We start from the raw sequence: 16743 nt of genomic DNA, 5'->3' as shown, positions 1-16743 counted from the left end.
TACCATACAACATTAAACCAAAAACGAATAAACACCTGGAAAATCACATATACAAATACAGTGTGGAATACAATGCACTCCTAAATAGTTCATAGGTCAAAGAAGTAATCACAAAGAAAATTAGAAAATATTTCCAACTGTGTGATAACGAAAGTTAACTTTTCAAAATGTGTACAATAATACTAAAGCTAAAGTAGAGCTTTGAGAAAAATTTATAGTTTTAAGTGTGTATATTAGTAAAGGAGGCCTAAAATCAATTATAAGAAGATAGAAAAAGAAAAGTAAAGCAAACCCCAAGTAATTAGAAGTTAATACTAAATAAACATTTATCGTCCTTTCTCCAGTGGGCATAAGGGAACTTTTGGGGGTACTGAGAGTGTTCTGTGCATTTTGATTGTGATGGTGGTTTCACCAGTGTGTAAATTTGTCAAGTCGTTCATTTATACACTTTAAATGGATGCAATTTATTTTACTTAAATTATATCTCAATAAAGTAAATTTCCCTGGAGAAGGCAATGACAAACCACTCCAGTATCCTTGCCTGGAAAATCCCATGGGCTGAGGAGCCTTGTGGGCTACCGTCCCTGAGGTTGCCAGGAGTCGGCAGAGGGGCTAACAGAAAGTTGATTTAAAAACAAAAGAGGCCGGAGGCAGGAGTGCTTCCTCTAAAGTCAGGGAACAGCAGGGGCACCTGGGTGGGGGGTGGTGTGGAGATTGCAGAGGGTCTTATGAGCCTTGATAAGGACTTTGAGGCTGTGGACACAAGTTAAGATCTCGAAGACAAACAGCATTGCTTACCACCCTGTTCTGTATGGGTTAAATCGCAACCCACTGTGGTTGACCATGGCCAGGGCAAGCTGAAAGGAATTCAGGATAAAAAACTCAAGGAGGCAATCTACGCTTTGGATGAGCAGGCCCTTAGATAGTCAGATGCGTATCTCAGAAGGATTTCAGTGACCCCAGACTCTTGCATCTTCCCAGACAGAGAAAAGCGCTAAGATCATCAACTTGAGACGCCTTTGTGTTCTTTGCGATCAGCAGAAGTCTTTTAACAAGATGTATGCAAGACGGTAGGCTTCCTTGGCGGCTCAGAATCTGTCTGCCAGTGCAGGAGACGTGGGTTCAACTCCTAGGTTGGGAAGACTCCCTGGAGAAGAGAATGGCTTACCCACTCAACTATTCTTGCCTGGAGAATTCCATGGACAGAGGAGCCTGGCAGCTACAGTCTCCGGGGTCACAAAGAGTCGGACATAACTGAGCGACCAACGCTAACATTAACTATGCTTGACTGCACATATTTCCTGGCCAAAAATCATATATCAACTGGCTTCTCCCCACCTCCTTTATGTTGAGTGATTACTTCCCAGGCTCTAGTCCTCATTAAGACCCCAATGAAACTAAAATTCACAACTCCACAGTGTGTATTTTTAAATTACCATAATTTATTATTATTTTTAAAATTATTTACTTTACTTTTATTTGGATAGCATCACCGACTCAATGGACGTGAATTTGAGCACACTCCTGGAGACAGTGGACAGGGGAGCCTGGCATGCTACAGTCCACGGGGTCCCAACGAGTCGGATACGACTTAGCACTGACCAATAATGAAAAGACATTCTGAAAGTGATCAGAATCCATTACTGATCAGATTATCGCAAGGATGAAGTTGCTGAAGTGAAGTGAAAGTCGCTCAGTCGTGTCCAGTTCTTTGCGATGCTACGGGCTATACAGTCCACGGAATTCTCCAGGCCAGAATACTGGAGTGGGCAGCCTTTCCCTCCTCCAGGATAGTAGAAGATAACGCATATGGGATACACAGCTGAGCGCTTGACTCAGTAAATATTTAATAATATTTACTCTCTTTTCTAAAGCAAAGAACAAAATGGCAAAGCAGGCTACTCTGTGATATGGAACACTACCTCCATCTGGTGGGGAAATTTTTAACTGTTCTACAAGCAAAGCCTAAAAAGTTTAACTAATAAAAGATGTGACGTTAAACATCTAAGCTACTGTAGCTCCCACAGAATGAAATAAATCTTGCTACGAATAGTAATTTCGTTATCTGAAAGTGATTTTTAACTAAATACAAGGTAATGTGCTTTGCAAGACGTTACTTTATTCTGTTTCTCGTACCACGTGCAATTCTTTCCTCCAGGGAGGCATATCTTGAAAGGCTTCAGCCTCAAATATTTGGTGAGGTTTCATCTTCGGTCGGGAGAAGGAAACGGCAACCCACTCCAGTATTCTTGCCTGGAGAATCCCAGGGACGAAGGAGCCTGGTGGGCTGCCGTCTATGGGGTCTCACAGAGTCGGACACGACTGAAGCGATTTAGCAGCAGCAGCGGCATCTTCAGTCGAATTTTCAGCTGCACATCCCTCTCTCGCGGGGTGATCTTGTTACCAAACCGAACTGCTCGCCTGACGTGTAGAAAAGCCGATCCACCGGCACCGGGCCGTGGTGGAGGACGGCGAAACGGAGCAGGGCTCTGCGGAGCTCCTGGGCAGGGAGGCCTTTCCAACAGGTGCTAACTGGGGATGGGAGCGGATGAAGAGACGAGAGAACAGCCCAGAAGCGACAGCGCAGCCTTGGGGCAGAGCCCTGGTTCCCCCGCAAGGGATCGCCGAATCTCTGGGCTCTTTTACAGAACGGAAACGCCCAAGCAATGGAAGAGGTTCGCCTTCTTCATCCTCAAGAGGCGCATCGGGAGCCCACCTGAGGCCAGAGCAGAGCAGTGTGGGCAGAGGGGCCTGGGGCCCGTCCACCGGTCACTCAGAGTCCGGCCCGGCTGGGCGGCAGCGCGCACGCGGGGAAGGTTAGGTCGGCGAGGGTCGCTCAGGCATGTCCGACTCTTTGCGATCCCATGGACTATACAGTCCACGGAATTCTCCAGGCCAGAATACTGGAGTGGGCAGCCTTTCCCTTCTCCAGGGATTCTTCCCCACCCAGGGATCGAACCCAGATCTCTCGCAATGCACGCGGATTCTTTACCAGCTGAGCCACCAGCGAAGCCCTTCACGTATTGAAAGATTCATGCGATGATGCGGCCAAAACGCGTATGTCAAGGCCCGCGCGCCGCAGTGCCGACGGCCAGGAGAGCGGGGTCCCGGCGGGAAACGGGGGCCGCGGCGCAGCGGAGGGGCGGGGCGGGGCCGGACCGCCCAGTCTGCCCCCGCCCCCGGGGTCTCGGCCCCGCCCGAGGACGCCCGGCCGCCGGGCGCGCGTGAGCCACCGCCCCGCCCCGCCCCGCCCCTGGCCCGCCCTCCCGCCCCGCCCCTGGCCCGCCCTCCCGCCCCGCCCCTGGCCCGCCCTCCCGCCCCGCCCCTGGCCCGCCCTCCAGCCTCTGGCCCCGCCCCTTCCCGCCCCTGGCCCCGCCCGCCCGCCCGCCCCGCCCCGCCCCGCCCTCCAGCCTCTGGCCCCGCCCCTTCCCGCCCCTGGCCCCGCCCGCCCGCCCCGCCGGCAGAGGCCGCGCTTCTCCCGCGCCGTTCCCCGCGTCGGGGCTCGGCTCTGTCGCCCCCAGGCCGCCGGCGGCGATGGAGAGGACCCGCGCCGAGGTGGACGCGACACTGCAGACCGCCAAGCTGGACGCGGCCGAGCTGCTGCCCGCCGCGCACTGCCTGCGCTTCGGGCCCGCGGCCGCCGGCGACGTGTGCCTGCTGGAGCTGGAGCCCGCGCTGTGCGGGCGGCTGCAGGCGGGGCACAGGTGGGGGGACACGGGGGCGGTGCAGAGAGGACCCGGGACGGGGGGCGCAGGTCGGGGGACACCAGGGGGTGCAGAGAGGACCCGGGGACGGGGGGCGCAGGTCGGGGGACACCAGGGGGTGCAGAGAGGACCGGGGGACGGGGGGCGCGCAGAGAGGAGCCCGCTCTGCGCCGGAGGCTGCGGGCGGGGAGTCCAGAGAGGAGCCCGCGCGCCCCCTCGCCCGGGACCAGCGGGGCGGCCGGCCCACCCAGCGGGCGGCCCCGCCGCGCTGACCTCGCAGCCCCGCGGGCGGGCGCGAGTCCGGAAGCGGCTGCGCGGAAGCCGAGGGGTGTTCCCGAGCCGCGCGCCCAGGCCGAGCGCCGGCGTGCTACCGTGACGCCCGGCGGTAGTGTCAACATTTACGGAGTTCCTCTCGCCTTCTTCGTAGGTTTATTTTACCCAGGTTGTAGCCAGGACTTTGGGGGAAGTTTAAAAGTTTTTTTTTTTTTTTTTTTAACAGATTAGGTAATTGTGGAAGGCCCTCAAAAAAAAAAAAAAATTGCTTGGGGTCAGCACTGTGAATCTGAAGCTGTTTTCTAATTCTAGGTCCGCTACACATTTGCTGCGAGACCGTGGGTTAAAAAACATGCAGGAGAAGTCCGTTCTCTGTCTCAACTTTGTGCAGTCCCGGAAAAAGAGGAGTTAGGCGTTCTTGTTTAACTCTCTTCTGCACTGCTGTTCCGCTGGCGCCTGTATTTTATTCTATAGTTGTGGCTCAGGTGGTAAAGAGTCGGCCTGCAATGCAGGAGACCCGGGCTGGGAAGATGGGAGGAGGGCATGGCAGCCCACTCCAGTACTCTTGCCTGGAGAACCCCATGGACAGAGGAGCCTGGTGGGCTGCAGGCCATGGAGTCTAGAAGGGTCGGACACAACTAGAGTGACTTTCACCTTTGTTATCTTGTAAGCTTTTAAAAATTGGGGGACTTCCCTGGGGGTCCAGTGGCTAAGACTGTGCTTCCAAGGCAGGGGACTGGGGTTCGATCCCTGATCAGGGAGCTAGATCCCACATGCCTCGGCTAAGACCTGGTGCCGCTAAATAAATACATTTGTTTTCTTTTAAAATTATGCTGCCTTTAGGCTTTCACTTTTCTTGCTTTACTCGTCAAACTTTATTATAGTCATAGGCTAGTCTTCAGATGCTAGCAGTGAAGGGTCTCTCAGGGAGCTGAGACAGAAGTATCACTGGGTTTTCATCTCAGCTGAGTTGGCAGGACTTTGAGAAGAGACTTCAGGTGTGAGCACCTGCTTTGTCCAGTTATAGTTAATCTAGCTGGCAAAAACCAGAATGGAAAGGTGTGTTACATTTTTGGGGGGCGGGGGTGAGGGAAGGGGTTGTTTCAAACAAAATATTTGAAAGCAGAGATGGTGCAATGTGGACATACATGTTAAGAGTAGGTACCTGGGACTATTGAATGTTGTTAGCACCAGAAAGGTTAAAAAAAAAAACCCAAAACCCCATATTTTCACTTAAATGAAGGATTAGTTTTTCTAAAAAAAAAATCAGTCTTTCAGTTCCGGTTTTTTATCACTTATTTGAAAGAAGTGAGTTGGTTTCAGGAGGATTAAACCTAGGCGAGGAAGACGGCTAGAATCAGCCCCGTTTCTGTCATCTCCAGTATCTTCGTCATTCATTTTTCTTCTTCCCCTTCTCGCTTTTGACCTTCCCCTCTTCCTTCTTGCTTTTCTCCACCTGTGACCGCTTGTCAGAGACATCATTTAGTTTGGAAACATACCCATTGCACATGTGTCTTTCAGCACTGCGGCCTTCTTTTTTCAAGGTCCCAGTTTTTTTGATGGTTAGGCCAGGATGTGTTCGTTTGATGGTGAGGGGTTGCTCAGGCCAAAACAGGAAGGCCCACTTGGGTGGGTGCCACGGCCAGCAGCATAGTCCTCGTCAGGGAGCTTATTAGTGATGCAGAGTCTTACATCCCATCCCAGATGAATTGCATCCTGACCTGCTTTTTAACAGGGTTCCCTCACATGCATACTCAAAAGTTTGAAAAGTATTGCTTTAGCGATTTTAGAAAGTGGTGACGTCTTGACTGCAGGTTACAGACACTCTTCCCAGCGGTTTACACAAAGATGCCATGTGCTAGCATTTGGCCTCTTTGGTTTTTTTTTTTTTTTTGGCCTGTATGGAGTTATTTTTCCTTAGTCAGTTGGTCCAGTCCTTGCCCTGTGGAGCCCATTATTGTGGGGGGTGGGAGGGAGGCTGTGAGAGGAGGGGCCAGACATAGCCTCGAGACTTGGTTGTAAATTCTAGAACCCTAGAGGGTTTTGGAACTGTGTGTAATGAGGCTGGCCATTGGTGGCTCAGTGAAGCATGTGTTTTCTTTTCCTGGTTTCCTGCAGTCTAGTGATTCGTGGTGATAAGGATGAGCAGGCCGTTCTGTGCAGTGAAGACAAAACATTCGACTTGAAAGTAGCAGACACTTCCAACATGTTGCTTTTTATTCCCGGTTGTAAAATTCCAGAGCAGCTGAAGATGGAAGAAACACACTGTAACATCATTCACACGGAGGTACTGTCTTCTGTTTCCTGACTTATTTGAAAAAGACAGCATGCCTTTAATTGAAAACTCAAGGTGTGGACCTTCCCTGGTGGTTAAGACTGTGCTCCAGTGCAGGTGCCTTGGGTTCGGTTCCTGGTTGGAGAACTAAGATCTCCCATGCTTGAGGCCAAAAAAAAAGAAGAGACAAAACTGGAGGTGTGAAATGCATAATCACAGAGAATCTGAAATTGTCTCTGATGCAGCTGGAAATTTCTCAGCATTATTTTTGTTTGGAGTCATGTAAAGTTGTTTCTATTTTCCCAATGTGATGTTTAAGTCCCAGATAAACTGAGCATTTTCTGTAATATAGAAAATTTACTATGAGGTGACTCATTCTAAAAGTTTTACCTATTTTCAGGGAGTTTTGCTGTGGATAGATTTTGAAAGGTGATTCCCTCAAACTATAACTAGTGCATTAGGTGACGTAGGGAAATGAAAAAATATGTCTTTGAGGGAACTGTGTTTCTCACCTTTGAAGTTGGTTTAGTTCATCACTATCCATAGCCATGTATAACAAATTCTTAATTACTTTGGAGACTATTGATGGCAGATACAAAACAAAAGTTTCTATCCTGGCTCAATAGTTACACATATACAGTCAAAGCACCTTAATGCTATTAGATTAACTTCAACCACTTCCTAAAAATAGAATTGGGATAGAACTAAGGGAAAACACTGGGACGCCTGAGTGGCTCATGTGATGTTGCTAGAACAGAGAAGCTGCCAGTAAATATTGTGCTTTGATTTTTGTAGTTACATCTTTGATTGTGATGAGCTAGAAATTTTGACTTTGATCCTTTTGGAAAAGATGTGATTTTTTTCATCATGTACCTGTCTTGTGGGTGTTTTGGAGAGGATATAAACATCCGTGAGTACCTTTGAGCTCCTCTTACCCGAGTTCTGTGTTCTGGGACGGAGTAAAACGTAACAGAGATCTGCTAGCCAGAGTTTCAGAATCTGGGTTGCACTTCAGGTGCTTAAAAAGGCTCAGTCCAGAATGCACCTGAGCAGTGCAGGCTGGCATTGATAAATGGCAGTGGGTGCCCAGGCTCAGGGGTGATAGGGAATGGGGGTCTGTGACAGACTGGGGTGCACAGGCCTCAGGCAGGTAGGTAGGCACTTCTTGGCCTTGTGGGAAAGCAGCCCAGCATTGCATAGACCAATCCATAGACCTTCTGATTTCTTTTGTCCAAGTGAAGCTTAAAATTTAGGTTTTAGGGGGCAAAATCTCCTTATTTTTCAACGTTGGCAATGAATTAAAAGTCCATACTACACTTCCTTTTCTCCCTCAACACAAAAGCGCACACCAGCCTCTGCGTGTTGGGTCCATCCCCTTTGTGAGCTGCGCGTGAGCTCAGTAGTCTTTCTGTTTTGGTCCTTGAGCGTAGACTCCCGACTCCCCACCAGGCTGTGGGCCTTGTCTCCTCTGTCAGGGCTTCTACTGGTTTGAGAGTGGACGCGCCCCCTGACCTTCCGCCTTAAAGCTGCAGTGTATCCCAGAGAGAATCCGTTTCGGCCTTTCTCCATTTCTTTCATGTGAAACAGTTATTGAGTGCCTACTAAGTGCTGATGTTGATTGGGCAAATCCTGGAGATTGAGAAGGATAACAGCAATTTACCTGCCATTTAGCCACTATCGCCTGATTTGAGTGACAGGCCTCGTAGGTATTTCTCAAGTCCAGTAAGGAATTAGTTGCTGTTCTACCTAGTAGAAGCTCTTGCATTGAATAGAAGTCTTTCTTTTTTCACATCTGCTTAATGTTAGCGTCATGAGCAACACAGGGCAAGACTGCTGCCTCTTCCCTGTAGCATCTGTGCGCGATTTGAAGACTGATGATGCCTCCTCTTTACTTTCTATTTTTCCGCCTAAATACCTTCTTTCTCTGTGGTTTCTCCCCGGTTTGCAGAATGTCACCTTGCTGGTCATTCTTTTCTGGGCACACTCCTTAAGTTTCCAGAATACACTTGAGATGTGGAAGGCAGGAGGAGGGGGCAACAGGAATAGATGGTTGGATGGCATCACCAATTCAATGGACATGAGTTTGAGCAAACTTCGGGAGATAATGAAGGACAGGGAAGCCTGGCGTGCTGCAGTCCATGAGGTTGCAAAGAGTTGGACGTGACTTAGCCACTGAACAAAGACAGTGGAAGCTTAATTATGCATTCTCATTATGTTGGCAGTGTCTTCTTGACTGAGATTTAAACACATGTGACCTGCTGATGGGCAGCCATCTCAAGCAGATGGCTGGATGAGCACCTTCCCAGCAGAAAGCAGAATGCCTTGGCTCCCTTTTCTTGCTTCTAATGGAGGACAGATGTGTTGCATGAAATTTTACGTAAAGTTTTCTTTTAGAATGGGCCCTAAAAGATCATGATGTATTTGTAATCTCTAGATCTTTGGTTTTTCTAACAACTACTGGGAATTAAGAAGATGTAGACCTAAACTAAAGAAGTTAAAGAAACTTTTGATGGAAAATACCTATGAAGGGCCTGACAGTGAAAAGGAAAAGGATTCCAGTCACTTAAAAGTAAGACTATTATTTTCATTTTTTTAATTGGGATTTAAAAAATAGAGCTATAATGGCATTATTTAATGGTGACATTCTTTTTAAAGTTCATATTATGAAACTTTCAAATATACCCCAAAGCAGAAAGACTCGTGTTCTCTCTGTTGGCCATTTATCAATATTTTGTTGATCTCATGTCTTCTATCCCCCTACTGCCTCCCACCGTATTTGTATTAGAAGTTCAACTGATAGATCGTTTTTCTTTGTCACTGCCTTATTGAGATCTGATTCATATACCAAGCAATTTGCTTATTTTAAAGTGTGTGATTCAGCAGTTTTCAGTACATTCACAGAGTTGTGTGACCATCAGCTTGATGAAGTTTAGAATATTTTTATTACCCCTCCACGGAAACTCTGTACCCCTTAGCTGTTCCCTCTCAGTCCCGCCTTTCTCCCTCTCTCCCCTCAGCCCTGACTTCTCACTCCTGCCTTTCTCTCCTCTCTCCCCTCAGCCCTGACCTCTAGGTCCTGCCTTTCTCTCTCTCCCCTCAGCCCTGACCTCTCACTCCCGCCTTTCTCTCTCTCTCTCCTGCCTTTCTCTCCTCTCTCCCCTCAGCCCTAGGCTGCTTGTGGGCACTCTGTATGAATAGAATCAGATGAGTGGCCTCTTCTGGCAGGCGTCTCTGACCTAGCATGCTGTTTCCAGGGTCCATCCATCCCTTTTTGCTGCTGAACGGTGCCCTGTCTTATGGGTGTGCCGTATTTTATACGTCCATTTATCAGTTGATGAGCATTTGGGTAGCTTCTGCTTTTTGATTGTTGTTGATTACTTGCTAATTGTGAATAACACTGCTGTGAACATTCATGTACAAGTGTCTGGTGAACCTGTGTTTTAATTTTTCTTGGAGATGTACACACACACACACGAGTGAAATCGATGGGTCCTGTGGTCACTCTATATGGGCTTTATATAGAATGTTTGTACAGAAACCCCTTTGCCAATTTTCAGTTGGATTACTGTATTATTAAATTGTTGGAGAGTTTTTTATGTAATCTAAACACAAGCTCTTTGACAGATTGAATTTGCAAATGTTTTCTTCTATTTTCTGAGTTATCATTTCACTTTCTTGACTTTTTAAAAAAAATTCTGGCAAGTAAAAGGACAGAAGTTTTCATTTTGATGACGGCCACATGATGTGTTTCCACTTTATTGCTTGTGTTTTCAGCATCATGTCTGAGACGATTGCCACATTCAACATCACAAAGATTTGCTTTGTTTTCTTCTAAGATATTCTCTGATTTTGTCTAGTTATCATTACACATTAACTAAAAAAATAAGCTATAAATATTGCCTTATCTGTCCCTATGTATTTATTCCCTCAAAATTCAATAAGTCTGAAAAAATTTCTTTGTCCTAAAATGCATTTTTTTTGTTTGTTTCAGTATACGACTGGAGATTTGCTTGATCAAATTCAGGCAAGTGAGGAAGAGATAATGACCCAGTTACAAGTTCTCAATGCCTGTGAAATTGGAGGTAGCGTCACTTGATGTTATCAGTAGTGGTGGGACTGGGCATCATCTGCGAGAGGGGCTTTGCGCATCCCCTCTGTTTATTGCGTCCTCTTCTGGCCTCGGAGATGACGATGTTTGTGTTTTGGGGTGTGGGGTAGAGACTGCATGTGATCACCTCTAACAAGGATGTCAGTCTCTGACCAGTGACTTGGTTCACTCCTTACGGGCCTTTTCCTTTGGAGTACATGGTAATAGAAGCACCTCATTTGATCAGGAAAGGTCTCAGATATCAGGAATCTGTTCCCTTTCTTGTGTTCAATAGGTGAGGAAACCAAGGCCTGGGAAGGGAAACAGAGTGGTCCAGGGCCCCATGGCGAGATAGTGACAGGATGAGGCATCAAACCAGGGACTCGAGCTCCTGGTTCAGAATTAACTCATTCAATTTCCAAACTGCTGGGAAGCTCTGTTTATTCTTGTGATCACTCAACATGCTTCTGAATGAGTGTGAAGTAGTTTATATAATAAACCTGTGTAAAAGCAGTGGCAGCGAGAGATTGATGGAGTAGCCCAGCAGAATCTTCTTCAGGGTTTTTTGACTTTCTTCTGGTCCGGAGTGGTGGAGTGGAAGCTTCCGCCCAACCCCTGCCCTCCCCACCCGCCGCATCTGGGCCTACATTAACACTTGAGTAGCTGTTTGTGTGCATTTCTCAGCCCTCTCAAACTTACCCAGAGAAGCAGCTTAGTTCTGCACCCATGGGTTAGAAAGGAGGAAATTGGCATGGTTTGGTGGATGCCCTTTTCAATTTGCTCACAGTCTTCCAGGCAAGATTAGCTTCTGTGGTCAATTCTGCTGAGCAAAGCAGCTGCACATGGCTTTAGAACTAACTGGAAGCACTAACTTCTTTGTTGTGGTTCCTTGAGTTTTTAATTGTGGAGGCCTGTTTCTAATTACTATGGTATAGGGATACCATGTGTTTCTAATTGCTGTGGTATAGGGATACCATGGATATTAAGGCTAAGAATAGGAGAATGGATTTAATGCAGCCCTCTGCACTCTTTGTTTATTGCATGGGAATGGATGACATTTTGGTGTGTGCATGGCGGGAGGGTACGCCTAGATTTTTTCCTACTTTTCTTTTTCAGTTTTCATCACACGCTCCATGTTTTAACGTTGCCTTTACTCAGAATAAGAATAGGAACATTCTCCCATGGAAATGATGGGTGTGCACTTGATTTGTTTCTCCAGAGATGGTGGCAGTGCCTTTGGTTATAAGATGGCATTTCATCATCTTTCACAGGATTGGGAATATATATCTGGACACCCAGCCTTTGTTTTGCTGCTGGTCCACATGGTACCTGAGTCTGTTATCTTGTGAATGAACTAGACTTCTTTTTTAAAAACATATTTATTCTTTCATTTGGCTGCCTGGCATCTTAGTTGCTTGCGGTGTGTGGGTCTTCACTGCATCTTACGGGTCCTTCGCTGTGGTGCACTGATTTTCCAGCTGTGCTGCTCGGGCCTCAGCACTTGGCGCCCACGGGCGCTCTCATGGGGTGCAGGCTTAGTTGCTTTTCGGCATGCAGGATCTTAGTTCCCCGACTGGTGATCCAGCCCACATCCCCTGCATTGCACGGCATATTCCTGACAACTGGACCACCAGGATAGTCCTTGAATAGACTTCTTCATGAGCACGAGAACGGCTCTCAAAGGTGGCTGGCGGGAAGGGGTAACCACGACAGTGCCCTGCTGCAGAGGTCACCGTGTGGAGTATCCGGCCCGCGACCTGAGCTCCTTTGTGTGACCCTCTAAGAAAACGACTGGACCAGCTACTGGTTTCCCATTTCCATTTAGAACAATAAGATTATTATGAGATAATTGAGGATTAAAGCACTTGGAAAAAAAGTCAAAATGTTGGTTATGTGCAAAGTGCTCTTTAAAAACCACCTGACCTCCCTTGACACAGTTTGCAGTGATTGGGAGAGAAGCTGAACCAGAAGCATAGTGTATAAAGAAAGTTAAGACTCATCATGTCTCTCTTTTGCAGTGGGCAAGAGTACACTGCTACTGTGTGAGTCCTATCAGTCAGTTCATTGGTTTACATTAAATTTGTTTAAAGTGAATGTTCTTTAGTAAATGTAGCTTTGGGAATTTATAGGTTATTGGAGGATTCTCGAATTTGATTATGAGATGAAACTTCTGAATCATATAACTCAGCTTGTGGATTCTGAATCTTGGTCTTTTAGCAAAGTTCCTTTGAATACGTGCCTTCAGGAACTTGGACCATTGGAACCAGAGTAAGTATTTATTCCCCATCCTTCCAGATTTTAAGGGAAAGAAAATTATTATCCAGGGTAGGACTAAACTCAGGGCATAGACTATATTTTAATATCGTATAGAAATCTGAAAAATATACAACTAAAAAGGACTTGGGAATTTTGGTCACTGGGGAGAATAAATGTCATTTTTTTTCTTGCCATTAAAAATATAAATAAATAATTATATACGTTATTTTATAATAAATGTATGCTCACATGATTTGTATAAAAATATGTAACATGGGGCCTGGCACATCGTAGCTTTCCAGTATATTTTAGTTTTTATTTTTTAAAGTTTCTTGGCTGCACCACATGGCCTGTGGGATCTTAGTTCCCTGACCAGGAATCAAACCTGTGCTCCAGGGGAGTCCCAGTATTTCAAATTTATATCTTAGTTTATAGTTGGCAATAGTGTTTGAAAGCTAATGCATAGAATTGTGAAAACTTTTCAAATAAGTGTTTAAAACTTTTCAGGGAAATGATTGAACACTGTCTTAGATGTTATGGAAAGAAATACACAGAGGAAGGTAAGATTGGGAGAATATTTTAACGGGTGTTTTAACTCATGGTGTATTAAACTTGGCCTGCCTTTGAAGTGTCTTCCTGTTAAAACTAAGATCTCCATGGGGGGATGGGAGATGAGTTGCGTGTACTTCCTTCTGTGAATTTGCACTGAGGGAAAGCAGACGGTGGTATAACTCAGAAGACAGTGTGGCACCATCTGCTGTCCTTTCCTTAGGCGAAGTTTATTTTGAACTGAGTGCAGATAAGATATGCAGAGCCACAGCACAGATGCTACTTCAGAACGCGGTGAAATTCAACCTTGCTGAGTTTCAGGAGGTATGGCAACAGAGTGTTCCCGAAGGAATGACAACGAGGCTTGATCAGCTTCAGGTAAGGTGGTGACGTGATTACCTCCATAACTCGGCAGGTTACGAGGTGAGATGAAGCCTGTATTGGAACTGAAGTTAGAGACGACTTATTTTCCTACCTTAGGGGTGCACTCTACATTCAATCCACCGCAAAAATCCTTTAAACATCAAAACAAAAAACCCACAAACCCCACTTAATTGAAGCATAATTTACATATCACAGTTGCCTGTTTGTAAAGGATTTGTAGTAAATTTAATGGGTTTCCAGCCACCACAGTCTAGTTTTAGAACATTCGTCACCAGTAAGATCGCTTGGGCCCATTTACAGTTAGGTTGATGCCTAGGTTTCCCTTGGGCCTCCCTGGTGGCTCAGCTGGTACAGAATCCGCCTGCAATGCGGGAGACCTGGGTTCGATCCCTAGCTCGGGAAGATCCCCTGGAGAAGGGAATGGCTACACACTCCAGGATTCTGGCCTGGAGAATCCCACGGACTGTATAGTCCATGGCGTCGCAGAGTCAGACATGACTGAGACTTTCACTTCCTAGGTTTCCTGGGATACTGGGACTTAGAGCAGGTTTGGGCAGCAGACACAATGAGTTCATATATAAGTTCAGCTAAAGAGGTCTGGTGCTTGTATGAAGGATTTGGGGTGAAGTTCAAATATTAGTCATTAGCAAGTAAGTAAGTGGTGGAGGGAGTCACAGGTTTAGAGGAGCTTACCCAGGCCAGCGACAGCAAAACAGTTAGAGGGGTGGTCTAGGGGCCCAGGGAATTACATCATCAGTTCAGGAGAAAAGGCATGAAATCGTGATGCAGGCTTGAAGAAGAGGTGATCAATACTAGCGAAGTAAAGGGGGCTAGTGAGATGAATCCAATAAAGGGCCCATGGGCTTGGTAACGACAGCTCATGGTGAGCTTTAGAACCAGAGCCTTTTCACTAAACTGGTGGTGGTAAAAGCCAGATTCGAGAAGGGAAGGGAAGGGACTCCTCAGAGGCGCTCTTTATGAAAAAGGCTATTGTAAGCTCCTCAGCTCCGTGATGCTGAGGTTTTAAATGCCTCGGGCTAAGCTCAACATAAGGTAAGCGAATGAGTCTTTTTTTTTTTTTTAACATTAAACCATTACTTGAGCTCTCCTTTTTCTCATTTCTTACAGGGTTTGGCCTTGGTAGATAGACAGTCAAGACCAGAAATCATATTTCTGCTGAAAGTGGAAGACTTGCCTGAGGGGGATCAGGAACGGTTCAGTAGTCTGTTCTCTCTGAGAGAGAAGTGGACGGAAGAAGATATTGCTCCATATATTCAGTAAGTACTTTATTACAAATGGATTTTGAGGGTTGTTCTTTTCTAACAGGGAGCAGAGGGTTTCCCCTTTGTGTTTTCAGTCTTCCTGATGACTGCTTCCTTCCCAGCACTCTCAACTCCTGGCTGGCTCTCCTCTTCCCAGTCTCCATAAGTACTGATCTGGCTGGTGGGGGATGTGTCTTCTCTCTTCCTTTCTGCTGTGTCTAGAATCACTTCTCTGCTCTTCTTGCAAACTGCAACTCAGCGGAACAGTCTGCTGTGTACCCTTCTGTGACTGTAAGGCAACCAGCCCTCTGTGATGGCCACCTTCTTTTTTCCTGCTGCCTTAGCATTTTGGGAGAAGTTTAACATTTTGGGAGAAGTCAGAATTCATAAGAACAAGTTCACCCTGAAGTCACTACTTGTAAGACTGACCCCAAATCCACTGCTGCTGCTGCTGCTGCCAAGTCGATTCAGTCGTGTCCGACTCTGTGCGACCCCATGGACGGCAGCCCACCAGGCTCCTCTGTCCCTGGGATTCTCCAGGCAAGAACACTGGAGTGGGTTGCCAGTTCCTTCTCCAACACATGCATGCATGCTAAGTCGCTTCAGTCGTGTCCGATTCTGTGCGACTCCATGGATGGCAGCCCACCAGGCTCCTCTGTCCACAGGATTCTCCAGGCAAGAGTACTGGAGTGGGTTGCCATTTCCTTCTCCCAGAATCCACTAACAAACCCTACCACTTCCTGCCTGCGTCCCATATCTCTTGGGGCCTCTCTCTTCTCTTTACCCAGCCTCTGTTTGCTCATATCTCACATGGGGTTAAATAATACACGACTCATACTCTCACCGTGAAGGTTGGAGATGATACATACGTGTGATGTATCTAGTTCAGCTATGGCTTCGTAGCCTCTCTTTACTCTTATCTCTCCCACAAATACATACCCTTATGTTTGTTGGAAAGGTGGACTTAGGGGAGAGATAGAAAGAACTAGTGCCGTGAATATCATGTTATGTTCCCTAGACTATTTATGATGTTCATTTTTTTTATTTTGTTCATTAATTTTTTTATTGTTCCCACAGAGATTTGTGCGGAGAGAAGCAAACCGTTGGTGCACTGCTCACAAAATATGCTCGATCTTCAATGCAAAATGGTGTCAAAGTTTATAACTCAAGAAGACCCATTTCTTAAAAAGAACAACAGTTTTTTCTTTGGGACTAAAGTTGCTGGATATAAGAAAGTGTTTTTTTATGTATTTGTATTGCAGACTTTGAAAAACTAAATGCTGTGAGGCCTTTTTTTCCTCATCTTCAGTATTTTAAAACTATTGCTCTTTTTTCTTAAAGGTGATAGGATATTTTATGTCTTTCAGGATATGTTTGTTTCATGTACACAGTGTGAAGAAGGACAAAAGTGCTATTTTCTATATTTAGTACATCTTGGTAGTCTATATGAGTTCATTTATAGAGTAACAGGTTTGGTTTTTTATATTGAAAATTGCATTATTTAATTAGGATTTGACATTCTAGTCATTAATAAATTTGAAAGTTTTCAGAGAACTAAATAGTAATATTTTCTAGAAGAGAATTATTTATTTACTTAAATATCATTTCCCAAGTGAGTTCCCGTCTACTTTTGACCTTCCACCGAAACAGGAAATCACATGATGCTATCAACTGTTTAGTTGTTTGTATTGATGAAATGGGCTTGATAATGGCTCCTGTTTGCCTGGCTCCTGTAGATATGATTTCAGAAAGAAACAGTGAGTGGTCCTGAAGAGAGATCTTAGTTCCCTGCCCAGAAATCAAATCTGGGAAGCCTGGATAAAAAACAGAATCCTAGCTGCCAGTCCACCACCAGGGGCTAGAAACTGAAATTGAAAGTGTTAGTCGCTTAGTCGTATCCAACTCTTCAAACCCATGGACTGTAGCCCCTCCAGGCTCCTCAGTCCATGGGAT

The 16743-nt window shown here is 46.2% G+C and overlaps 1 protein-coding gene across 2 annotated transcripts; it reads left to right on the top strand.

The window, feature by feature from the left end:
* Positions 1-3462: 3462 nt before the first annotated feature.
* DSCC1 (DNA replication and sister chromatid cohesion 1) lies at positions 3463-16349 on the top strand. 2 transcript variants are annotated; one of them, XM_027973268.3, is made up of 9 exons: positions 3463-3704; positions 6096-6264; positions 8687-8821; positions 10244-10334; positions 12469-12607; positions 13103-13155; positions 13368-13522; positions 14657-14805; positions 15868-16349. In XM_027973268.3, exons 1-9 carry the CDS (start codon positions 3535-3537, stop codon positions 15974-15976), a joined length of 1170 nt encoding a protein of 389 aa, XP_027829069.2. In that variant the 5' UTR covers positions 3463-3534; the 3' UTR covers positions 15977-16349. The 2 variants fall into 2 exon arrangements, with proteins under 2 accessions (XP_027829069.2, XP_027829071.2); XM_027973270.3 differs by lacking the exon at positions 3463-3704 and adding an exon at positions 4035-5036.
* The last annotated feature ends 394 nt before the right edge of the window (positions 16350-16743 follow it).

The sequence above is a fragment of the Ovis aries genome, chromosome 9 (genome assembly GCF_016772045.2).
Source record: "Ovis aries strain OAR_USU_Benz2616 breed Rambouillet chromosome 9, ARS-UI_Ramb_v3.0, whole genome shotgun sequence".
Lineage (NCBI taxonomy): Eukaryota > Metazoa > Chordata > Mammalia > Artiodactyla > Bovidae > Ovis > Ovis aries.
The sequence above is the reverse complement of the archived record's forward strand: the minus strand, read 5'-3'. Positions and strand labels throughout refer to the sequence as shown.

Coding starts and splice junctions, on each gene's coding strand:
- DSCC1 (XM_027973268.3), top strand. CDS start 3,535: ATGGAGAGGACCCGCGCCGAGGTGGACGCGACACTGCAGACCGCCAAG. Junction 6,265..8,686: donor GTAACATCATTCACACGGAG/GTACTGTCTTCT, acceptor TGTAATCTCTAG/ATCTTTGGTTTTTCTAACAA. Junction 14,806..15,867: donor GATATTGCTCCATATATTCA/GTAAGTACTTTA, acceptor TTGTTCCCACAG/AGATTTGTGCGGAGAGAAGC.